The sequence below is a fragment of the Fundulus heteroclitus genome, chromosome 8, assembly GCF_011125445.2.
Source record: "Fundulus heteroclitus isolate FHET01 chromosome 8, MU-UCD_Fhet_4.1, whole genome shotgun sequence".
Lineage (NCBI taxonomy): Eukaryota > Metazoa > Chordata > Actinopteri > Cyprinodontiformes > Fundulidae > Fundulus > Fundulus heteroclitus.
In genome coordinates this window covers 556,118-582,594 of record NC_046368.1, presented here as the reverse complement: position 1 = coordinate 582,594, position 26,477 = coordinate 556,118, and the positions used below count along the sequence as shown (strand labels likewise).

General features: G+C 39.8%; 2 protein-coding genes across 2 annotated transcripts in view; both read right to left on the bottom strand.

The window, feature by feature from the left end:
* Nucleotides 1-5,639, bottom strand: part of npdc1a (neural proliferation, differentiation and control, 1a) — a 29,959-nt gene extending 24,320 nt beyond the window's left edge. Inside the window, exon 1 of the mRNA XM_036139806.1 lies at nt 5,217-5,639. Within this exon, the coding sequence (XP_035995699.1) occupies nt 5,217-5,340 (124 nt within the window). The 5' untranslated portion in view covers nt 5,341-5,639. The remainder of the gene's footprint in view (nt 1-5,216) is intronic.
* Nucleotides 5,640-9,126: 3,487 nt separating this feature from the next.
* On the bottom strand, nt 9,127-25,121 carry LOC118563866 (ER degradation-enhancing alpha-mannosidase-like protein 3). Its single transcript, XM_036139805.1, has 20 exons — nt 24,264-25,121; nt 24,119-24,164; nt 22,651-22,751; nt 21,183-21,222; nt 20,970-21,082; nt 20,733-20,886; nt 19,339-19,473; nt 19,091-19,196; nt 18,874-18,971; nt 18,429-18,554; nt 17,466-17,549; nt 17,164-17,247; nt 16,333-16,457; nt 16,077-16,242; nt 15,306-15,463; nt 15,106-15,223; nt 13,616-13,786; nt 13,299-13,464; nt 12,989-13,180; nt 9,127-11,246 (listed from the first exon to the last, which is right to left on the bottom strand). Exons 1-20 carry the CDS (start codon nt 24,425-24,427, stop codon nt 10,993-10,995), a joined length of 2,601 nt encoding a protein of 866 aa, XP_035995698.1. The 5' UTR covers nt 24,428-25,121; the 3' UTR covers nt 9,127-10,992.
* Between the last annotated feature and the right edge of the window lie 1,356 nt (nt 25,122-26,477).

The window sequence follows — 26,477 nt, the reverse complement described above, 5'->3', positions numbered from 1 at the left end:
TCTCCGTCTGAAAGTGGGGCATGACTCTGCACCCGTTAAGCACAAACGAGCAGGCCGCTGCACGCGCACAGGCTCCCTGGATAGGCAGAGGCAGGAAGTACAACAATAGCGCTGAAAGCAGACAGAGGCGAAGGCGAGAAGGAAGTGCGAAAAGAAAAAAAAAACAAAGTTAAAGATACCTGCAACCATAAAGGAATGCAAGTTCCCGGCAGAATGACGAGAAGCGAGATGCCTTCAGGCCTCGTCTCTTTTCTCTGTCATTGTGCCATTTCTTTTTTTGTTTTGTTTTTCTTTTTACAGCTACCTCTGTTTTTTCATGTCAGCCAATTAGGACTCTAAATAATTGCACGTCCACAAATTAATGAGCGTGAAGCAGAGCAGCCTGGAAGACAACAAACAGAATCAAGTTTGAAAGCGTTTGAAAACATCAGTTCCCAAAAACAAAAGCTCAGACATTGTTCTTTTGTTCTTTTCCATGACGGCCAGGTTAATTCACATCCGGCTAGAACCTTTCTTGCATCGATTAGGAATTCGGAAAACTGTAAAAGGTTATATTAGATTGACTCTGGCGATACCCAGACGTGGAACAGTGCTACTGCTGTAGTCGCGGATCTCTTCCTCCTCTTCTTTTTTTAGAACCGGGTAAATCTGACGCCAACTTTCTTGGTAAGGATGTGGCTACATGTAGCGTAGATACAAAAAAAGAAAAAAATAGTACACAGATATGCTGACACAGGTGCTAGACAGCTTCCCCATGTCTGAGTTTTCAGACACTGGAAACCGATCGGTTAATGTGAGTAAAAGGCTCACCGCTGATAAAGGCCAAATTTCTGGTAAAGGATGAGATGCCACGGCTTGAGGAGCCACCTTTCAACCTTGGCAGCCAGCTGTATTGTTTAAGACTTTTACTTTGAAGCAACAAAGGAGACAATGTGACAATTCAAAACAATGCTGACAATCGCCTTTTTGCTGCTGCCGGATTTAATGACTACAGCCGGAAACCATTGTAGTGGAGTTCTTTGTGAAATGTGACACTCAGAAAACCAGATAGGTCACTTTTTAAATTTAGCATGGACTTTTCGACTTAATTCCTGAAAAGACAGGTGCCACGTACAACGCACTAATAATAGAAAATCAAAGATATTTGTCTGGACCTGTATCCTAAGTACTGGGTGAGAGTGTGAGCAAAACTAAGGTAGGGTCTTTGCACATTTTCAGTAAAACAATCCTACTTTCCGGCTCAATAAACATAACTGGTTAATCATTTGTTCCTCATTCCAGATTATTTCTCACCTCTCATTTTCCTGACGTTTCCGGGTATGTCCAGCTAAACCTTTTATAGATTTTATTACAAACAGCGTTAGATATCCACGTTTAACGGGGTCGGTCATTGTGCATTCGTACGTCTATGTTTAACGTACATTTTACACTTCACTCCTTTCCATCCTCCAAATCCCAGCCGCTTCCTTAACCATTACATACTAGGTGAGGGTGCGGGCCGAAATCTTTTTTTTTTTCTTCCAATCAACCGAGATGCGGACAAGAACGATGGAGCCCAACCCGCACAGTTTGGGGTGAACAAGCCACGAGGAAGTGAGCAAGAAAAACAAGCCCTGAGGTGATTTTATGTAACACAACAAAACATGAGGGACAATATCACCTTTACTCCCATTTTTATTTCTCCACCTATACAAATAAATAATGATTAGCAGATGTGATGGTTTTAGCTGCGTAGAAATGTGCGAGTATGTAAAGTTTACAGACTCCCGAGCGTTTTAATGTCTCCTGGTGTTCTCGCCTGACCTTTCTCGGCTATTAATACCCAAAGCAAATTACTGCTTTGGCTGCAGGGTAGAAAAAGAGGAATGAAAACCTCTGAGCAGGAAAGCGTCTGTGTATGCAAACAGCAGAGCGAGTGTGACACTTAAGGATGAGACTTGTTAACGCTTAATCCTGGCGGGGGAGAAGAAGGCCGCGGGCAGAGGAGCTTGCTGAGTAACAAGCCCACTGATACTAAGTGGGTTGTGGAATAACAAAACGTGGCCGCGCCACGGCGATCGGTCGCCGTAACAGGCGTTATATCGAGGAAAGAAGATGTTCTCTAACACTTGAGTCACAAAGGAGGTGTGAATACTACACATTTTGTGAGGGATTACGGTATGAAAGGAACCCTGAATGTTGACCAAATCTGTGCCGTGGACAGCTCACTGAGCATAATTTGTGCGAGCAATTTCTTAAATGGGTAATTTTGGATTCATGTCCGGATCTCACAGTCCGGGGAAAGAGCTTGATGGCGTACTTACGTTTGGCGACACGTCTGTGTTTTTTACCAAATCCATCTACAGTCGATCCTCCCGAACCCTTTAAGTGTTCTCTATCTGTAGGAAGCACCTTGGATGTTTTTAATTTTTTTTTTTTTTTTGCAAAAGCATGTTTACTTCATGCGATGCTTTGGGTCCTACGAGAGCGACGCAGCTTTTTTCGCAGCGGAGTGGTGGGAGAACGCGCCGTCTCGACCGCTCCCGTGATTTCCACACGACATATGCGAACAATAGCCCACATACTGCAGCACTGCCGCTCGCTGTTATGAGCAAGCTGCGCTCGACTGCAACAGTTGTCGCGCTGAAAACAAATCAAAGCCTCTGACTGCTGATGAGACCAAACATATTCTCCGCATGAAAAGAAGCAACAAAAAACAGACCCACAATCCTGCAACCGTTAGTCTCCAGGCATGTTTGGGTGTGTGTGGGGGTTAATTTATATATTCAGCCTTGTACTGCACCTGCAAAGGTCTTCATACCCCTTTAATCTTTTCACGTTTTGTCCCAGAACAACCACAAGCTCCAATGTCTTTGGGGAAATGCCACGTAGAAGATCAACACAACCTCACAGAGCCGCCGTCCAATCCACCGTTCGATGCGGCACAAAGCTAACATTGCACATCACACAGTGGAACGTGGTGGCGGCGGCATCATGCTGGGGGGATTCTGGTCAGAGTCGATCTAAAAAAACGTATTCAGCTAAATGCGGGGCAAAAAGCTCAAAGTAAATCTGTTAGAGGCTACAAAGGAATAGAAACGTGGCAGAAGCTGGTAACACCTAAGCCTCCAGGCAGAGCTGCGACGGAATGGCCTAGTCAAAGTCCAGATCTGACCAGGGCAGATTTTTACTGACAATCTATGGCAGAGCTGTTCATGGGTGCTCTCAATGCAATCTGACCGTGCCTGAGAAATTTAGCAACGAATGGGAAAATATTCCACCTGTCTGTGTGTAAAGCTGGTAGAGACACACGCCGACGGACTAGCAGCTGTTGTTGCAGTGAAAGGTGGAGCAACAAAGTTTTGAATTTTATTTTTATTTTTTTTTGCAATTGTTTCTAAGGTATATACCATTTTCCAGCCCTGATAGACTTTTTTTCCTCCCTTGTGTTGGTGAGTAAAGTAAAATCTAAATAAAATGCATTGAGGCGCAGGCATGTAAGGTGACTTAAATGTGAAAAGATACAATAAGTGTGAATGTATTTGCCAACCCCTAGTGCCTACAATGATTTGGGTTTGCCATTATGAATGGGAGGAGTCGATGTTTTGGGTTTTTTATCATTTTTTTGTATTTACTGAATTAAACCAGAGTGTGATGTTGCAGCACAGAAAATAGAATCCATAGTATTTACAGCACATGTTTCGAGTTTCCCCGTTTTGCTTGTATCAGCTGCATGTGCACAAAAAACATCCCATACAAATCCTTTCAGATCAGATCATCCAAGAAGAAAAGGGTCGAACATCAGAGATGCGACGTAGAAACCTCAGATATAATGAGGGAAATTTGCCCGACATGGTAAATGTGGTCTCCCCTTTCATCCTTTGCACCATTTCACATTCATGCCCTTCAGACGTCAGCGGTCTAAAGCGAAAAAACTACAGCTGCTTCAAACGGGAGATAAATTCACCACAGCCTGTTGCCGATGCCACGTCACCGAATGCTCAGTGCTAATGCGCAGAGCGTCTGGGGGTGTTTGTGTGTCTGATGAAGGCTACAGATTAAAGGTGACAGCCCAGCTGTTGCTTTTCCCATGATATTCTTTTTTTTTTTTTTTTTTTTTCCGAAAGCCGAGAAGCAGATTAACTTCCCCGTCCGTGTAAACATCAAGCTATTGCTTTTTATACATACCCTCAGGTAAATTGGGTTAATAAATCTCTTAGTGGCTCGCAAACCTGTCCGCATGCGGCTCAGAGAGCAAAATCATAAATAAAAGCTGGTGCGGTTTTAGATTTCCTCATATCTCAAGAAGAAGGATTAGATTAAGTGCGGTTTTTTTTTTTTTTTTATTACAGAGCTGCATTTCAGCAGTTTCCCATGGTTGTATAAGTCCCTGAACCTGACATCACCATAACCATTTCCATTATTCATTCATTTTACGTTTAGTATTCAACACATCCTATTTTATAGTTAACGAAAGAAAAAAACTATGAATGAAATTGACTGCGTGATGTTCTAGACAGTTAGAAGTCCCCCTCAATTATTTCTTAAATAAACAGTTTTTATTTGGATAAAGCGCTCAGTTTAGAGGGGTTTTCATTTTTAATTTCAAGAATAATTCTAAAAGCTTTCCTGAGCTGAAATTGAAAGCAGAGCAAAAAAAAATAAGCAGCATCTGCTGAAGAGAAACGTGCATGAAGGTGAAAAACAATAATTTCATGAATAAATATGTCTCTAAACCACACTGGCCTGTGAACCCACCACTAATTTAAGTCGTTTACATTTAACCTGCCAAGGCTCGCAAAGTTCGCTTTTACCTTCGGCCGGCCCAATTAAATCAACCCTCACCCCCCTGCTTAATATGTCAGATAAACGAGTATTAACAGCAGCCTACAAGGAAACACATAAAACTGCCTGATAAGGAAGGGAATTGTCATTTCCCTTAAGCTCTTCTCCAGATCCACGCAAGCATTACACAATAAACAAGAACAAGCGGCATTAATTAAACAGAACTGTGTATAACCTGTACATTACTTAAAGACGCAGGAGTTGTTTGAGCTTACTGGTAACAGGTGACCCAGTATCCTGGTTTATATATATATATATATATATATATATATATATATATATATATATATATATATATATATATATATATATATATATTGTTATTATTATTATTACTTGTGGACAATTCTTGCTCAGTTTCAGGTTTATTAAATGTAGAGCAGCCTATTTACCTGGGAGGCTGGCGCCGACAGGGACGTAACACAGCAGCAGCAGCAGCAGCGGAGGCAGCGCGGCGGCGAGCAGCAGCGAGGCCCCGCGCTGGTGGCCGCACCGCGGACCGGAGAGCAGCAGCATCCTGGAGGTCTTCTGGTTGACGCGGGGGGACCGACGGCTGTTGTTGTCATTCCTCCCCCATCACTTTTCTTTCGCGTATTTTGTCGCTGTCGCCGGTTTCTGTTTAGATTTATTATTTAATTTATTTATTTTTTTGCGCTTGTCCAAGTGAAGCAGAGGGAGAGCTAAAAGCGCGACGTTACAGTGTGCAGCAGTAAGCCGAGCGCCGGGATGCCGTCCTCCGTCTGATCCCACACGCACTCACTGCGCAGCGTAATCCGCGGCCGGGCTAAAGATAGTGGAGCTTCAGGCGGAGGCGGAGGAGGAGGATTGAGGGTGTTTGAAGTGATGCCTTCAGGGGCCCCTCGTAAACGCCACCAATCTGCACGTGTGACTCAGTAAATTAGAATACCGTCGAAAAGTATATTCATTTGAGTAAATCAGATCAAAAACAGGCAAAACTCATATAATAGTTTAATTTTAGCATTACATCATGTATTATTTCTGTTAAGTTTGATGATTATGTGTTGCATCTAACGAATGTATGTTTTTTTTTTGTATAGTTCAGCGTATAAAGTGGGTCTATTTGCAACAGCAAATGATAATATTGTAATGTCAAAATTGCCCTAATTAAACTTTTAACATAGAACACTGGGTTGGATGTGTTTTTTAAGATCTTTCAAACTGGTTGCAAATTGTTAAAGTTGGAGACATAGGCAGTTAAATCCAAAATTATTCACAAGTATGTTTAAACATACATATTCAGCTTGGCTTTTAAACCAGATTGAGATCTTTGTCTTAATCTTGAATCCTTTGTATGTTGCCTACCCTACCTATACTGCTTTAAAGTTTTTGTATATTTCCCAGCACCTAGGCTATTAACTTGCAGTTGTTTCATTGTTTTATTCCTGTTCTCTCTTACATTTTTATATAGCATTTTGATCATCTGCCATGTTTTTTTTAAGTGCTTTAGAAATAAAGTGGTACGGTAATGTATGGTATGCTATACCCATGGCAGATTTATTTAAAAACAAAAAACGTTTTCATTCAACCAACAAGTTGCTTCTGATAGAAAATGAGACTGGCATTTTTCATTAGATAAAATAATGTAAAAGGGGTAACTATTTTGAAAGAAATACAGTAACTTAAATGATTTTATTTACATTTTATTAAAGATAGCATGCTGAAAATCATTGAAACTTTTTTAAATAATCAATGGAAAAAACTTTATTGGCCTTAGATCAGATAAACACTGCTTTTTCCATTATTCCTACTGTATTTTGACAGAGATTTAAGATAGATTTATTATGCCCATGTTTTTCCTACACACAGTTCAGTTTTCAGTTTTAATTATTTTTGTGAAGAACAAATAGCATCAACTATGACAAACTGTACTGACCTCACAGTTGTCAGGTCAAGCAATCGTGGGCAATTTAGACCTAAATTAAGTCCTAAATAAACTCTGTCATTTCTTGCACAAACAATCTTTTCAACAATTTAGAGTGAAACAACAGGAAGCTTGTGTCAAGGTTTCGAGAAGTTATGACTAACACTACTCCACAGCACCTGAAGGCATCACTTTACTGGTGATTGGAGGCAGCAGCGCCATGACGCGGAGGAACCAGTTCACTAAACATGACGTCCCAATTAGTTCACCATGACGCAGAGTGAAACCAACCACTTTATTTTATGATTTTGTTTTGTTTTTATCTCTGAGTTTAATTAATCTGCTCCTTTGAAGCAATTCTTCACCAAGCATCGGGTGTTTGAAACCAGTAGCGACTAAACAAAACATGGGAGACTGTGTTCCGTCCCTGGCAGCCCAGTGTTACAGCAGGTTCTGATTGCTTATTGCTTTTCTGGAGGGGGAAGTCCTAAACCTTGTTATGAAAGAGGTTAAAAATTTAAATAAGCCTTGGTGTCAAACCACAACCTTACAGCAGCATATACTCTACATCTTACTGTATTACGTGCACAACCTTCTCTCTGTTTAATGCTGACTGGCTCAAAAACAGCAATGGAAGAAATGCTTACCTTACCAGAGCTCAAAGAGTATTTGCTCATTTATTAAAAAAACAACTTGCAGGTAACTAAAGTGAGACTCGTTTTAAACGTTTTTTTTTTTTATAAAATAAATAAATAATTAAAAATAAAGACTGGAAAGAGAAATTACCTCCCCTCAGATTTTAAACGAAACCCACATTGATTCAGAGGGCCTCATTACCTGTTTGCACTACACTTTAGAGTAGGACAATAATGCAACAAACAACTTAAATTTTAAAAACATGAACTAGGAGCACAAGTTTGATTTACTTACTGATTTTCTCTAATCCACACAGGGTAAAAATTATATACAGACTGGTCCTAAATGGCTGCTAGTCAGTTCCAGGTGTCATTAGCCCTCTTTAAAAATTGAATGAAGCTCTTCCTGGAGCTTAATGTTAGTCTGCTTCATTCATTCTTAAAACATTTCTTTTTAGCAAAGCTTTTGGTCCCCTTTAGATGTTTTATTTTTATTTATTTATTTTTTCTCTCTTCTAAAAACGCTTTTTTTTATTGTAGCACTTGGAGATCTTTCGATAATAAGTGCAGTATAAATTAAATGTATTATTATTATTATTCTAAACCCAGTTGTGGTGTGTGTTTGTGATTATTGAACCGCTGGATAAATATAATTGTTTCCAAGCTTAAACCACAAATCTCTCGAAGCAATATTGAACAAACAGGAGGTCCTTCCATCTACTTTGTAGGATGCACCAGTACCACTGGCTGGGAAACTGCCACAAAGCATGATGCTGCCACCACCATGCTTTACAGTGGGTATGGTGTTTTTCAGGTAGGAAAACCTCACCCTGAGGCTAATGTCAGGCCACTGAAAAATGTTAGCCTCATTAAAATGAAATTGGTGTCTACCAGGTTGAACATTTCTAGACAATGATTAAAAGCTGGGTCCAGATCTACCGAGTCCACTCAGAATACTGGTCAATTATATAGTCCGGATTATAGACGCTTGGTGCATTTGGCTGAGGTGTAACTTGCTAAAGGACATGTTGCAAAATACGATGTGGCTTTGTGCAGTCAGACTTCAAATAATTCATACCTGAGAAAGATTTAGATTTAAAGCCGTTTTCATTCAATGAAGATTTTTCTGATAGGAAATCACTTATCAATTTTAATTTGTATATTAAGAAAAAAAAATCACATTCTGAAAATTATTTATACCCTTAATAATCAGTATTAAAAGGCTGTTTTGCTTTTATAGTAATCAATAGCTTATTAAAACTTTCTGACCAGCTCTGTACATCTTTAGCAGTATATATATATATATATATATATATATATAGATAGATAGATAGATAGATAGATAGATAGATAGATAGATAGATAGATAGATAGATAGATAGAGAGAGAGAAGACCTGCATTAAAAATCATTCAAGTGGTTTGCCTCATAATTATTGCGCCTTCAAAAGAATTTTTGAAATAAATCATTGAAAAAAATATCTACTGTACTGCATAAACAGTGAACTAATATTTTAACTATTGTAAAAAAAGTTTTCTCTCAGCAACCTCTGCAGACATCAGTATTGGTAAATTGCATTCTTTCCTTCTGTATCTAGGCAATGGCAGCACAATTCACTTCAGCATAAAGACACAAAGGTCAGATTAGCTCATTTTGCGGCACAGCTACTGGAAATTCTCACAACTGTTTAAATCTTTTAGTAAATATACAGATCAGGCGTCACACTCATCACGTAAGGAAAACAAGAGATTAAAATTTAACAACAAAAATAAAAATTTAAACGCTATCAGAACGTTACAAACATCTTTATTCTCAAATTCACCCAAATTAATGTTTCAGATTTTCTCGATTGGTCAAAACAGATTAAAATGTCACTGTACAGTAAGAATGGATACAGAAAACAACAACTAGAAGCAAATCATCAAGTTCAATGCAGTCAGATGCTCCTAAAATCTTTCAGATTCTAAAAAATGACAGAAATGTTAGTAAAAGAGTGATACCTATTAATAGGATTTCATTGAAGAAAAAAAAATTATGTGTGGATGTTATTACATCCCTTTTGGCACATTTTAGGCTGCAGCCACTGACCAACAGCACTGAGAGGAAACAGCTGAACAGAATAATAAATAACATGAAAAACTAAAATATAACCAAAAAAAAAAAAAAAAGTGTCCTCGCGTTGCACCGTTGTCATTCTAATCAGCATGAAAATAATGTGCACAGACCTGAGGTATAAAACTTGGCAATAAGACTTGTAAAAGTCTCCTTGCCCTTAGAAAACCTTTTGGGCTTTCTGATCTAAAATAAGCTCTACAGAGTGAGGAAAAAAATAAATGGTCCACTGGCCAAGTAGCATTTTTTTATGCGTCATAATACTTAAAACGGGAAGGAAAACGTCCAACTTATGAGTCCTGAAAGCAAAGACCAGCAATTCTATTAATCTTACATCAGCTAATTAAAGTCATTGCACATGTTAATGCCCGAGAAATACGAAGTTAGGTGTCAAGTGTGCGAGAGCTGGACTGTTAACCTGTGCAAGTAACACCAAAATTCACCCAGGACAGTGTTTTCTAGTTCTTGTGAAACCGTGTTAAACGTGGAAAGAAAGAAGGGAAGAAAAAAAAATAAAAAATAACATTCACAACTCAATTAGGCAAAGTGTTCCTAAATATTTTTTGTTTGGAGATGAAACTGCGTAGCCTTTGTTTCTATGCGAGGTCTCACCACAAAGTAAATGGGATTTAAACCTGGTTGGCACAAACGACCAAAAACAAACCCACAGCTAATCGTCACATATGCTAGACATTATAGAGCTGAATGTTTCTCATTTTTTTTAACAAGGTGATTATGAATTAGCATCCTTTAAATGTACGGCACAAATGCAATAATGTTAAGGGAAAGAAAAGCCAACAGTGAAAAAAATCTGACCAGAATCTAAAATATTAATGACAATTAATTTTCTATACTTGAATTTATTACTTTCATGATCAGGTTTTAACCATGTTGTATTTTAAAATATTTCAGTCTAGTTATCAAACACTTTGCACTCACAAAATCTAATGTTTTAATTAGCAAAAAGGAAGTGCGTAACACACCTGCTCAAAATGTGCACTTTTCCCCCTTAAATTGGTCACTCTTGCATTCTGCATTCACTCATCAAGTCCCTGAAGTTCCTAACTAGCACAAAAAATTTACTTTTCAAATGAGCCCAAGTTTGTCTCCATCATCCACCTTCACACATGGTGCAAAACTGAGAAATCATGGAAGCCGCCGCCGTCGCCGCCGGTTACGGACTCTTTAAACAGTATCTGATTGAGTTAAAAAAGGTGCAATCTAGATTAAAAGCAAATTGCATACATTTTATTACCTCATCTAAGCATCCCATTAGGTTAGGATGACTTTAAACCGTGGTCTACTGGACACTTCATCATAGCCAGGAGATGTTGGAGCTACAAGGGGAAGGATGGCGTCCTGCTGTTCGGAGCGGACTCCCCCCCCCGCTGACTCCACAGTGTCATAAACATGGAGCCGTATTTTTAGTTCCTCTCTGTACTTCTGTAAACAAGCAGGCTGTGCTGCAGAGCAGAGAGAGGAGGCCACATGCTGTCCACAAACCCATCAAGAAGCCGCTTTAGGGAACCGCAGAGGTCAGTCAAGGGTTTGTGGCTGGGCCGGTTTTGGGGCTGGGGGATTGCGGCGAGCCTTCAGAACAGGGTTCAGTCCTGCCTTCAGCGCAGACCGGTTGCTGTTCTCCGCCGAGACCGTCTTCACCCCCTTCCTTAAGGAGGACCTCGTCGTTCTCCAAAACCAACTCCAGGCTGGGTCCTCGAGCTGCTCCTTCCTCCGGCTCGCCCTCCTCTCTGAGACGGAGTTTTATGTTCATGCTGACAGGTTTTTCTGACTTATCTGTACAATGAAGAAAAAGAAAAAAAAGAACATTAAATGGATAATCCCAGAAAGAAGAAGGGAGAATGAGCTAGAATAGAGGTAGAAGTACAGTCTCATGATTAAAAACTTAAAAGTATAAGTAGGGCTGGGCGATAAATCGATCTAATCGATTAATTCAAATTTACAATTCTTTAGGATTTCATTTTTGGAAAATCTGGATTTTATTTTGCCAATACAGTCATTGGGTTTCCATGAAAAGAACAGCATGTGATGCTGAATATATGTTTAGGCAAATGTATTGTCAAAATATTGTTAAGTGGAAACTTTTTTTTACCATAATACGAGGTACTTCATTTACCTATTTACTTTTTTTTTTATTTAGTTTGAAGTTCACAAGTGCAGTGAAGCCTGTTCTTAGCTCAATGTGTAATACCGCTAGCAGCAAATGTTTTGTTATATTTTTATTGTTTATAATGGCACGGCTGCCATCTTGTTTTACAAGCATGTTTCACATCTTGTTTTTAGTTGCACTTTGAATTCAGGTCACCTCCCTGACGAAATGCTTGACATAAAAAGCAAGGTTTTAAAATAATTTCTTCAATTTCTTTTTATGAAACAAAAAGGAGGGGAAAAAAAAAAAAAATCGATTAATCGGATTTGGTATGATAAAATCGGAGATTTATTTTTTAATCCATATCGCCCAGCCCCAAGTATAAGTTATTAAAAGCTCAGTCATTGGAACTCGGATATATGGGGTACAGTGATGGACACATTTATTTGCACCGCTACAAAACTTTCATTCGAGCGCAAGTAGTGGGTAACAAAGAAAAAAAGTTACGTTGTAAATGCTGTTGAAACCTTAGCTAGCTGGGTAGCATGTTGTCTTTTCCTGTAACATCCTGTAACAGCCACAAATGTTTTTGTAGGATTTAAATTAGGGCTGGACGATATTTCAATAACAATATATATCGATCGATAGACATATATCGATGATAGAAAAAAAGTGTCAATAGAAAGTTTAATAGAATAACAGTTTTCCTTCATTTTACATTCTAGCCTATCATGTAGGTTAATATTACAGTCGTTATTCCTCCCAACCAATCACAAACGAAGACCAAACTCCGCTCCCTTCAAAGAGTTAATGTTCTTTTTTTTCCTTTTTTTTTTTTTTAATTTGCAGTTTTGGTAAAATGTTGGTTGAATAAAGGGTTGAATTCACTGTTTGGGTGTTCTGTTGCTAAGCAACAGTGTAAAATGGCCAGGGCTGCACTTAAGATATATGTTTTGAATTTGTTGATAATTATCAATATCGATCAATATGATTTATCAATTTCAATTTTTTTATATTGTCCAGTCCTAATTTAAGTCTTGGAACTGAGATAGCCAAAGACGGACCGATTTGTGTTGTTTTGGTCATCTGTTTTGGACCATTTTCCAGCTGAAATACCCGGTTTACTGACAGAGTGCATCGGATTTTAAATTAAAATATCCCCACATTTCAGTGGGTTCATAATGCCATGCATGCTAGAAAACGTGTCCAGGCCCTTTGGGAGAGAAACCGGCGGAGAGCCCCTGCAAATACTTCGCCGTACCCAACAGTGGGCATGGGGTGCATTCGCAGACCTTCCTCAAATGTTTGTTCATGAAACGTTTATTCTCAGTCCCTTCTGAGCTCAAATCCCAGTAGAGTTTATAAAACTCCAAATGCTTATGTTTTTTTGATCATTTATCTTTGAATGGCCTTCCTCCAGGTCCCTCACCCTGTCCCAACTGCCTCTCCTTGGGCAGCAGCAGCACGTCCACGTTGCGATGCTGCTCCAGGGCGGCTGTGAGCACGGCGCCCTCGCGGCTGAACAGAAACACCAAAGGCAAGGCGATGTCTTCGGTGGAGTCGCCGTCTCCGATCATCTGGAACAGGGGGGTCTCCTCGCTGTTGCTGTCTTCGCGGTTATCTGTGCGGCAAGCGTTTGCAATAGTTTACTTGCTGAGCAGTTCAGACATTGAAGCCTAGGAGAAGTAATGCTAAAATAAAAAAAAGAATAGCCTTTCAGCTCTGATCAGAAGCCGCACCTATAAAGATCGCTCCACTGGCTCCTGCTTGTTGAAGCCAACGGGCCTTGGCTGCGAACATGCAGTCGCCCCGTAATGCCAGCGCAATGCGGCCTTTGATCTCTGCTGCATTTTCTATTGGCCCACATGCGGTGTAGGGGTCAGCTTTCACTATGGTTCCTTTCACCTGTGGTACAGGAATTCATTTTAGTTATTATTTCAGTTTATGCTTGCGAGAAAAGCAAATTAAAACAAAATAAGTATCTCAGAACTGATCCGGCCATAAACCTTTGCAGCATTTCTCATGTCCATTCACAGAATGCTATCATTTATCTCACCCCGTGCTCCTGCTTGGTGAGGTCCATCCCAAACTTGGCCGGTCCCGCGGTGAGAGCCGTCCTGCCCAGGAACGGAGGGGAAATGAGCTGAACGACGTGCGGCACCACCAGCTCCTCCTCTGCAGTCTGGCTCACCTCTGCCACGAGCTTTACACGAAACACTCCCTTATGCTGAGTGGAAAAACGGCAAAAAGACAAAATAACAACAATCTATTTGAACGTGGCATTTTCCATGTTGTTCAGGTGTGTTTTGTAACTAGAAAAAGATCCTTATGCACCTAAAATATTATATTTTTTAATTAAATGTGCAATTTAAGTTAACCATTTTTTTAGTTAAATGTGCAATTAAACCTGTAGACTTAGATTCCAGGGTCAATATTTTAAAAACAGAAAAAAAAAAATCATAATAGAATAATATTCTCTGAATAGATACAAATTACAATGGAGTTCAAAAGGTTTGAATATTAAGTAGTAATTACAGGTATGGAGTACTACCAACTTTCATTTGACAGCATTTAGACAGGAAATGGGGCAAGGAGAGAATGAAAACACGTGCACTGGATGGATCAGGCTAGGAGCACATGTTGTACAGAACTGAGCTACCCAGCACCAAGGAACCTATTTCTCTAAATTCATAAAGTTCAAAGTAATTGTAATTACACAAACTCCTTTAAGTACCCCAGAAGGGTACTTTAAAGGAGCTATAAGTAATACTGACACCTTGTGGCTCAAATTGGCACATCTTTCCAATCATAATTGAATACGCCCTTTTTAAACAGTCCGTTGTTGCACTAAACTTTTACTTCCTCAGGACAGGTAAATAATGTTCTATTCTGTTCTATTTCTGGTCTATTTCTCTTACTGGCTTCCATGTTTAGGCTGCTGCTCTTTTGCCAAAATTAAAACACCAAATGCTGCGCTCTGTGTTGGGAACCCCGGGAACTCTCATATGATTGGCTGAGGAACCAGGAAGTAAACACTGGCTACACGTACCTCTAGGTTTGAAAGGAGAAAAAAACTGGACTAAGACATTGTTGATGGAGAGGATCAATTGTTTATAGGGAATGTTACTTCAATCCTGGGTAAGAAATTAGAATGATTTAGGTTGACTTTACAGTAACTTACTTATAGCTCCTTTAATTACTTTTTTTTTTTTTTACATTTACCAATAAGTAGCTTGAGGGATCATAAATGCATGACTCCATAATGCATACATGTGACCAAGTTGATTAAGTCTTTACTTTTAGACACTTATATCTCTTTTCATACAACATTGAAAATATTTAATAGTTAAATCAGGCAATGACTGCTCTCACCTCAATCAGGCTTTTATCCCAAAGCGCTTTTTATTTGCTAAATAGGAAATCTTCCAACATCTTGGAATCTGGAGATCTTAAATGCTCATATTGCGGACCAGGGTTTGTTTTAGAAATTGCTCCGTGTGCTTAAGAGGGATTGATTTTTATGTAAATAAGGCCCAACATAAATACCTTCAGACCACCGCTGTCTCCTCGGGTAATGTCATTCAGAGGGGTGAGGGAGATGCCCATGCTCTTTAAGAACTCCACCGGTTCCATGACGTTATCGTGGAGCGGTAGCTCAATTTCCCTGAGAAGAGTAATGAAAACACTCAGTTCCACATAAATGCAGCACATAAATGCAGCAGAGAGTCTCTTGCAAAAAGTCAAACCTGATAGGTAGAGGGGTGAAGGCTCGGCCCACCCCGGTCAGGTACTTGTAGCCGTCCCTTATGGATTTGGCAAACGATGGGTTGTTGGGGAACAATGTCTCTGTGCTGGGGCAGGAGTGTGTAAATAGGTCCTCATCATGAGCAACAGCAGCATCCTCCTAAAGGGCAGCGAGACCAGGTAAGAAGAACTGCTGTACTATTTAATACTTAACGTATCAAAAAAAAAAAAGGAACATTAGAATTTTAACAGGGTACCTCTAACAAATTAAACTGTCATTGTGTATATATATATATATACCGTTCCTGGTCATATAATTAGAATATCATGAAAAGTAGGATTTTCTTCAGTAATTCCACTCAAAATGTAAAACTTGTATATTATTAATCAATTAAAACATAGATAGATAGATAGATAGATAGATAGATAGATAGATAGATAGATAGATAGATAGATAGATAGATAGATAGATAGATAGATAGATAGATAGATAGATAGATAGATAGATAGATAGATAGATAGATAGATAGATAGATAGATAGATAGATAGATAGATAGATAGATAGATAGATAGATAGATAGATAGATAGATAGATAGATAGATAGATAGATAGATAGATATTAGTCTCTATGTAATTCATATATTCTTTTTACATGACCATCACCTGTACGCTACACAATAAAATATCCTTACACTATGTGTGATTAGGGCATATAATCTTGCTCTGGTTATAGAGCAAAACTGCAGTTTGGGCTAAAGAAAGAGCTTTTACCGTGACGTTGGTCTGAGCGGCTGCTTGAGTCGTGGAGAGAGAGACGGGCAGTAAGTGAGCCTCTGTGGTGAAGATGTAGTCGTCTATGTCAATTGGCAGCTGGCTCTTATCCGAAAACAGCAGGTAGAGGTATTTGAACATCTCTGCCAGAAAGAACGAGTCCATCCTATACAAAAAGACAAAAACAATAACGTCAACACCAAACGATGATTTCCTGCTGCCCTCAAAGTTTGCCTCCGTTTGTCCCAAGCAGCACCTGTCCTCATGTGTCCCAGTCCGGACGTCCTGCACAGCAGCAAAACCACAAGGCACCCTGGCAAAGGCATTGAGCTTCTCCACTATGGATTGTCCCACTCTGAGGTAGTAAGGGTCACCGGTGGCCTGCACAGATCAAAAGCTATACTTAAACCCTTGTCAAAAGAAAAGAAAAAAACGTGGAAGTCAAGCAATGCAGGATAGGGGAGCACTTTTATTTGTTAGGGTATTTCACCTGAACTTTCTAGACTGCAATAATATTCAGTATAGTAAGAACTAACAGTTTTAGTTGGGATTTATAAAGGGGCATCTATCTGGCTGCTAGCTGGCTGGATGGTCCATCTGGTAAAGATTTTAAACATTATGTCTTTTAAAAAGTGCTTCATAATGATTATTCAGGCGTGAATATGCCACTAATATGTTTGTTAAGAAAGTGAGACCAAGCTAATCATTAAAACTGCTACGTTTTTGGTTTTAGGGATTTCATAATATGTAAAAAGTGTAAACAGATTTATTTGTATCCAACTGCATTTACATTTTGTTTTTACGGGGTTTCTTTATATTCTGGTCTACTCCTTTTAAAACTGGATGTGAAATTAAGTATATTGACTTTAGTGTAGCAATGTTGAGAATTGCTGTTAACCTTTTAATGTCAGCAGCACGTTTTGCTCGTTTCTTTCACGATTTGTTGGGATCTTTTCGTGTTCCTTTTAACCGTGCAAATACATCAAACTAGGGCTACAGAGTGGCACAGTTGCTAGCACTGTTGCCTTGAACCAAGACAGTTCCTGGGTTCAAATCCCAGCATGTTTGTTTGTTTCGGGGTTTCCACCTTATAGAGGTAGTAGGTGCTTTCTGCAAACTCTGGTCTCAGGAGGTGTTGGCCCCAATGAACTCTGAACTCCGTAGTAAAAGCCTGTGTGGAGATTAACCAAAGGAAGAAAACATAAAAGACAGTGACTGGGGACACTGATCGACAGATTCAGCCACAACAACAGAATACAGCTGCGTAATATCACTTATTAAAAAACACAAACTTTATAATTAGTAAGACATCCGTTATTCTTGTATATTATAAATGTGTATCCATTGTGCGATAAGAAACAGAGCCAACAGGAGATGGAAATACTTTACCTCTGGAAGGAACTTGTGCTGCTTTGTGACTTGGTATAGCATCTCATGAGTTTCTATGGCTGGTTTCAGATCTCCTGTTAAAACCTATACAACATAAAATAAGTAAAAACTTTGTTTAGAATGAGCAGTCTGTCATCTACTGTTTACTAATTGGAACAAATGTGCTTAAGATCATTGATGCTTTGTTGTTGTATTGACATTTATTGGGTTTTAATTTTGTACAGTGTCCTTGACTGTTAGGAAAGGTGCTTTTCAAATAAAAAAAGCATTATTAACGTAGTAAAAACTAGGGTCTGTGATTTTTCCAGAAGTTTCCCCAAGTCCCTTTTTGAATAACTGCGCATGCGCACGACCGGCTTCCCTCGCTCTTCAGGGGGATCGCATCTTACAAATCTCCCAAATCCACTCTGGTCTTATTTCTTTCTACTGAGGCCTTCCTCGTCTTCTGATAAACATGAACGCGGTTCGCTTCATGCGACTCTTAGCCATGTTAAAAGTCTACGGTGAGAGCAGCGGAGCTACAATGAACGGCTAACTGCTAAGCTAACCTAGCCGCTAACCTCACCAGATACATAGACACAAGAAGTGCGCATGCTAAGCTAGCAAGTTGAATCTTAGAAGGGAACGAGCAAGGACACTGGTGTTACAGGAGCGAGTTAGAATGATTGCCATGTGGACTAACCAATAGATAAAGTGATACTTCAGGGACAGAGGGGAGTGAAAGCAGGAGTAAAACTCATATCCATGCTTTCTGGACTGAGGGACATGGATTGGTTAGAGTTTTTACAGGCCTGCAGCTCCCACAGAACAATTTTTTAACCTCTTTTTTGTGAATACATGATGCATAAATTACTTTCAGGATGGCAGGACCATTTCACCCAGTATTACAAAAAGCGTTTCTGAACAGAATTACCAACTACAGCTTTAATGGAGCATTGTTTATTTTTAAATGGTGCACCTGACCTGTAATCCAGGGAAGAAAGCGAGCAGAGAATCCATCCAGCTGCGAACGCTCACGGTGGGATTGTGCATGTGTACATTGAGCAGAAGAGGAGGCTGGCTGATGTACTTCATAATGGCGGTGTAGTGCTGTTACGGAGAAACGTCATAAGAACTGCATTAAATACAAGTCGTTCACAGCATCCGGTGACAAGGTCTGTGCCAGTGTTGTAGGATGGGATGCAAAATAACTCACACCCCTTCAGCTTTTTCCACATTTTTTTCCACATTACAACCACAGGCTTCAATATAATGTTTTCTTTTGATGTGACTGTCTAACAAAGTAGAACATAATTGTGAAGTGAAAGGTAAATGTTAAATGGTTTTGGACAGAAATCAGAAAAGTGTGGCATGCATTTGTATTCAGGCACTATTTCGTCTTCAGGCGTTTGCTTAAAGGGTCGCTTACAACGTTGAACCTCTGTAGAAATGTATCGTCTCCTAGAAGAATGTAGGCCTTCATCAGATACTCGTAGTATGAGTCGATCCCTGCGCCGACTCCACTGTCTGCAAAAAAACGGGGCGTTAAATCAAAGCGATGTGGGATCAAGATTGCGCAACAATAGGAGGGACTCTGGGATTTTTTAGGCTTAAGCAAATGTATACTTAAGCTAGAAGGATCTTACCTTTCCTGACCCATTCTCCGTTGTGGATGTTGATCACAGTTCCCACCAGGTCACTTCCTCTTTGTCTCCTGTCCCAGAGGACATCCAGGGCCTTCCTAGCATGCTCCTATGAAACATCAACCAGCAGCCATCTTTACTTTTCAATATACGCCAAACTAATCCCACATCGCAGTAATTACACGTATGCAGGCACACTAACGCACAAAAGCAAACATTAAGAGGACTCTGCAATTATGGGCTGGCGGTACCTCAAACACAGACTCTCCCGACAGTCTGCTGAGAGCAGCAAACTCCAGGATCATCGTCCCCGCGCAGGCTGTACATGTGTCAGATTCAGTGCCGGTGCGTGAGAGTGGGTTCAAGGTGCCGTACCGCAGATTCACCTGGTGAATAAAAGAAGGGGTCGCATCTTTATTCAGTTAAAAAACATATATATATTTAAAAAAATAGCTAGCACATGATATTTACAAAATTCCCAAACATTTTCTTTCAGTCAGAATTGTTTGTGTTCACTGAACTGTGCAGAACTAGCTTCCATACTGAGGGAGAAAGTCAAATGACCGTATTTTCCTGACTAGTCGCAGTTTTTTTTTCATAGTTTGGCCGGGGGTGCGACTTATACTCTGGAGCAACTCATGTGTGAAATTATTACACATTTTTACCGGTATATCATTACACCTGTTATTTTCACACCAAACCGCAAGAGGGCGCTCTAGGCCTGTGTTGTATCAGACGTAAGCGACGTAGAAGCGGAAGTGCCGCATCTTCTACCTCCGGAGTTAACGGAGTTATTTGAAAGTGACACCGAGGATGAAGATTTCACTGGATTTTAGTTATTTGGAGTGACACGGGCGCTTTGGTTAACTTCTTCGCATGTTATTTATGCTATAGTTATCTGAATAGCTTTTAATATGTTATGTTAACATACCGGGCACGTTCTCAGTTGTGTCATGTAGCGTAAGCTAACCGTACAATTATTCAGCCTGTTGTTGCCTCCGTTCTATTTTTATTTAAAATTGCCTTTCAAGTTGACACGTCTGTTCTTGATGTTGTATATTATCAAATAAATTTCCCCCAAAAATGCGACTTATACACCAGTGTGACTTACATATGTTTTTTCCTTCTTTATTATGCATTTTATGGCTGGTGCGACTTGTACTCCGGAGCAACTTATAGTCCGGAAAATAGGGTACATAGATTTCCCCGACTCAGGCCAACTTAATATTTTAGAGAAATAACAATAATTTGTTCATTTGATACTTAATTTGATCAGAGCTTTGATCCCAGAACATCACATTTAGTAATTTCTGTTGTTTTTTTTTTTGCCCTTTTGAACATCTAGGGTACAATAATGTCAGTTTTTACAGTTTTGTGCTTTATCCCTTTATTCCTAAATCAAAGAACAGCCAACCTGTTGCACATAAAGTATAATCCAGCACCTGAGGCGTGTTGATTCTCTGTAAACTAATAACTGACAGCAAAAACGTTTAACTCAAAGCTGGATGTGCATCGACCAAAAAAAGGGACAAAATGACAGTTAAATTAGATTTAATGTGGAAAATCCATTGGACGTTTCAGTCAATCAAGGGATTTTAATAATATCCATTAATATTAATCACACAAATCCGCCCCTTTTGGGTACCTTAGGGTAGGGAAGGCCACTAGTGGTGTTGAAGGCAGGAAGCAGCCGATGGCCCAACTCTACCGCCATCTGGAGGAGCTCGCCGCGATACCACTGCATCCTCTCCCCGCGATGCCTCAGCAGGTCGGCCATCACATGTCCCCCCAAAAGGCCGCTGGACACACGTTTTCAACACGATGAGCAACGTGGCGGGACACGTGCAGCACGTAAAGCGCGCACGGCAAGTCTGCGTTATACCCCAAAACTCTGATGTTGGTCTCGAACACGGACACCACCACGTCGTTGTCCAGGCGCACGTCGCTCACGGCCTTCTTCACCGCGTCCTCGAACTCGTCCAGCTTGTTCAACACCTGCACACACGAACACACGCACACACACGGATGAAACGACTCAACTGTCAAAAGGAAGCAGGTGGTAAAACGCGCGACCGGATGAAAAGGAAGTACTTACCACTAAAGTATCTAGGGTGTCGATCAGCGTGAGGGAGAACCTACAGAAGATGTGGCAGAAATGTTACGACACGGTGAGAGGAGGTCATGTCACACTTCACTGCTGATTACCTTTATTTTTATTTTTTTAAATATCCACTACCTGTTTGAACTGGCAGAATATAACAGTGCACTCCTTTTTGTACATACAGTGATTTACATTATTGTGAGTCCGTGATTTATTCCTTTAATGTTGATTTCATTCACACACGTTTTATCAGTGAGAATGCTATACAGCATTCTCAAAAAATTGAGGAAGTTGAAGAATTTGAAAAAATTTGAAGATTCTTCAATTTTGTTCAAATTCTTCAAATTCCTCAACTTTTTTCAAATTTTTCAGATTTTTTCAAATTTTGTTCAAATTCTTCAAATTTTTCAAATTCCTTCACATTTTTTCAAATTCTTCCATCAAATGTTTTGAATTCTTCAAATTCCTTCAGATTTTTCAAATTCTTCACATTCTTCTAATTCTTCATTTTTTTCAAATTCTTCAAATCTGATTTCAGTGTTTTTCAGCTACTTTTCTCTTCTGCATTGATATTCTGCATCTTCTGCTCAAATCATTCTGCAGATTAGCATTCTCACTCGCTGTTACGCAGGAACAGCTTTTTCTAGTTGTTTCAAAAGCACAGCAAGAAATCAGCAGGAATATCATCGATCCAGGGCTGGACGATATATATTAAAAAAAAAAGCATATCGATAAAATAGAAATCATATTGATCGATATCGATGATTATCAACAAATTCAAAACATATGTTTTAAGTGCAATGCTGGCCATTTTATGCTTTGCTTGGTGACCTATTTTAGATACAGAACACACAAACACTGAATTCAACCCTTTATTCAACCAACTTTTACCAAAACTGCAAGTTTTTAAAAAATGAAAAAGAACATGTGCCCTCTGAACTCTTTGAAGGGGGTGGAGCTTGGGGGCGGAGCTATCCTGTGTCTCTGTTTGTGATTGGTTGGGAGGATGTAATGACTAATTAACCTACATCATAGGCTAGAATGCAAAAGGAAGGAAAACTGTTATTCTATTGAACTTTTTACTGACCCTTTTTTTTCTATCATCAATATATGTCTATTGATCGATATATATTGTTATTGAATTATCGTCCAGCCCTATATCGACTAATTATTTATGTATATATATATATATATTTTTAACAGTAAAAAATATTAATTAAATAATGCTGTATTTTGATTTGAACCGTTTTCTTTTTCCTTTGGGATTGGTCCAAAATGGTATAGTAAATAATAAAGCGTTTAGACTGAGGTAAGACTCTGCAAATGAACTCTAAAGTCGACTGGCAGCACTGTCTTTAAATAAACCATTTAAACACATTTCAACCAGTCTGTTCGCTTCAGGGAGCCGTGAGTTTTCCCTCAAGCTTCCCAGGCATCAAATGCCAAACTGTGCTGCTCTTACTTCCCCAAGGAGTCGTCGATGTCCCCTCTGTTGGGTTCTTCTCCGCGCACTCTCCCTTTGCAGCTGAGAGGCATCAGCTCGTCTGCTGGATAGGCGTATTTCTGCAACAGCAACAGCTGCAATTAGGCTTGCCACAGCCATCACATAATCATTTCAGTCCTGCTATTTAAGCAATTTAACCATCTCCCTGCTACTTGTAAAAGGTGTTATTCGTTTGTATGCAATGAATGAAAGGAGACTCTTTGAGCCTTACATCCTGTTGAAAGACTCGAGGCTAATGGCAATTGATTTGGGAGTTGAAGCTAAGTTACCCCTACCATCACAATCAATCAAAAGAAGGGAAATCGTCTATTCTGAGGAGCAAGCAGGGAACGCCAACTCCACATTGGCTGCACGTGTATAAAAGCTGCAGAAAATGTGTTCAAGATCCAACTGACAGTCATATTTTTAGTCTCTTGCGGGGTTTTTTGCAAGTACCCGGTTCGATCCCAGTGCCTGCACTCTGGGTCCCTGAGCAAGACCCTTAACCCCAGATTGATCCCCGGGCGCCACACATGGCAGCCCACTGCTCCCCAAGGGTGATGGGTTAAAAGCAGAGAACAAATTTCGTTGTAATGTATGTTTCAATGACAATAAAGATGATATTACTATTAAACAACACAGCGTAATCTTGTGACTTTCTTCTCAGCCAAATAAACAAAGTTGTTTTTTTTTTTAGGTGCCAATAAACCACTCCTGAATTTTAACAAAAATGTATTTAAAAAGGTTTTTAGATAAGTTTGCAATTCCTATATCTAGTCAGGCTGTCTGGTAAATACATACATAAAAATGAAGGAAAGAAATGCAGGTTTGGAGTTTCTGCTGCCTTAAAACGAGTCAGCTTTTCCAGAAATGAGCTAAGTTAGGAAACATTCACCATGGAGAAATTGTACAGAAATACTTGGTGAAACAGTTGAACCACTTTATCATCTTGTTTTCAGTCGTGGTTTAGATTTTCCAACATCTTGTATCTGTGGACTGATCCTTAGAAGTTTCTGTAAAGCATTTGTCTTTGCAACTTGTAAAAAAAAAATCTTATGACCTGTCCAGGGTGTACCCTGCCGCACCAGCACCCCTCGCGACCCCACATGGGATAGACGTGTAAGAAAATGGATATATATATATATATATATATATATTTATAACATTCTGACTTTCAATGTCAGGCCCAGTCTGGCTGTTATTCATGTTTTCCAGAAGCTCTGCACGCTGTGATTCTTTGGTCTGACAAACTCGATGCATGTCCCCTCTTCATTAAACTAAGTGATCGTTTCAAAATCAGGTACTTTAACCGGATCCAGCTCGGTTGGTTTCTATCTCCACTAATAAAAAAAAAAAAACTTCCGACTCAACAAAACTAAACAAAACAAACAAACACAAAAACAAACAAAGAACTGGCAATTAAAAGAAAAACTTTAAATGTCCTTACCATGTAACTTCCATAGGCATGGTCGAACATTTCAAGAATTTGGTTTCTGTAAAACAAATCAGAGTTTAACATGAAACGAGCCGCCCTTTCCAGCTGATTCCAGCCGTGTCACAGACAGAAGAACTGGCTTTGGGTCAGTTTTCACCTGATGTTGGTCTTCTCCTCTGGGCTCATGCTCTGGTTCTCTAAACAATCCACCCAGCTAAGAAGACCAGCGATCAGAAGCGTCTTCGTCAGCATCTCTGCTGTGAAAAAGAAGCCCAGCTTCCTCCAGGGTTTACCACCAAGTCTCCTCATACCTTCTCCCATAAGGCTCAGCTTTAATAGGAACAAACAAACCCCTCTCTTATCCAACACCCACGCTAATCAAACAGTCCAGCTGTGGCACAGCTGTCCTCTGTCAGACCCCAGCTCATCCTCTCGCTCTGGTTGAGAAATACCTCGGTTTTAGCTACCTCAAAATCTCCATTTTTTCCCCCCCTCCAGCTTTGTTGTCCGAACCTAATAGGAGCACCGCATGAAAACAAAGCACTTCCGATCAAGTGTCTCCATGTAAACAAAAGAGGAAGGAAGAAAGAGTGGACTCCAATTGGAAGAATAACGAAAAAAAGAACTACTAAAATAGCCAACTAGCTAAAGAAAACACACATCTACCCAGATGTGGAAATACAAGGAAGCTATGAATAAACCACAGAACTGAAATGAAATGAGACGGTGGCGATGTGGCTCCTCCAGCCTCCAGCTGTTGGGAGGCTCCCCGATGCTAGCCCGATGTCGCTAGCAATGCTATTTAGCTAGCGAACTAAAGCTTCTTGATAAAACGCGCGAACTCAGTTGGTACCGGGTTTTACCCTAGAACAGATATAACTACGTTTTCAGCTGGATGAAACGACTCAAAAGCAGGTACACAGCCGGGAACGCGAAGCTAAGAAGTCTGTTGGAGCTGTCAAACAACAGGCTACCCCGGCTGTGAAAGTGAACGACAAAAAAAACCCTGATTGTTGTCTTTCAGGCAACCATAGTGCCGCGTAAGCGCGTAGTCAGTCCCTCGCGTTAACAATTCCCGCTCTTTCGGGCCACTATTCTTCAAAATATTATCCCTATTTTTACTTTATTTGTCAAATTAAAGCGAAACGTACGTTTGAAGCTTGTCCACGGCACAACAAGCGTCCTTTAAAAGTACAGAAATTGTCCTTCAGACTGAGCTCAGGGTATAAAAGGTAACCACACGCACAGGCAGTGGGTTCGCCTCATCTGTCATCCGCGACGGAATCAGTTTCCCGGACGAGGGGCGGAAGCACAGTTTCACTGTGTGACCGATACGTAACTTAACCATAACATTTATTTATTTATTTATTTATTTATTTATTTATTTATTTATTTATAATAAAAAAAAAACATATGAAGTCCCTGCCCTAAATGAAAACGAGTCAATGATATAGTCCATGTCCTGGATGTGACTTCCCATGTTTTGTGTTTTAATTGTGCAGATTTACGCTAACAGGAGTTAATGACGTAACAGACTTAAATCGCCCCAGACAGGTCGTCTCTCGACCTCGTTCCCCTCCCACGCCGCCTCGTCATTCCCGAGTGATCCGCCGTCTAAATGTACCACGTCCCGCGTCAGCTGACGTTTTACAAAAGCTCTTTTTAGTGCATCTGTACTGCAGAACTCAGTCTGTTGATGATACTAAATGCAAATAAAAATGTCCACATTGCGTTGCACGCTGGAATCCGATGGACATTTTGAGTGATAACTTCCCTTTTATTTTACTTTACTAAACGATCCAGTCTGCTGTGCCAAGACTTAGCCATAAGATGTCACTATTGAGCAATTCTTCTCCCTCATCTTTGCACACGTTTGGGTCGTGTTTGAGTTCTTTATAACACGGGAATTACATCTGAGATTCAGAAATAGTGTGTCATTGCAACGATCGAATTGGTTTCAAGAGCTTAACGTGGAATTAGCCCAGCCCTAAAACGTTTATGGATGTGAGTCAGACAGAGGAAGGAAATGTAGAAACAACATGAGATGTGAGTTTGCTTGATCTTATCTGTGGGATTTCAACACTTTACAAGATGTGAACATTTCAAACTCTGCTGTAAGAAGTACAACTTGGTTTAAATTATTACAAATCTCAAAAATAGGTGGTGAAAAATTAGCGGGTAATAGAAGTATTCGTGTGTCATCATAAGAGTGGCTATAAAGCAGTTTTTAATATGGTCTAAATCACCAGCCAACTGCACTGCATTCTATAGTCATGATCTATATTGTCTGGATTTATTTTTCAACATAACAGCAACGTAGCTTTTGTTCAAAATTTACACACGCAAAATCTGTAGGGAATGTTGCTTCTAA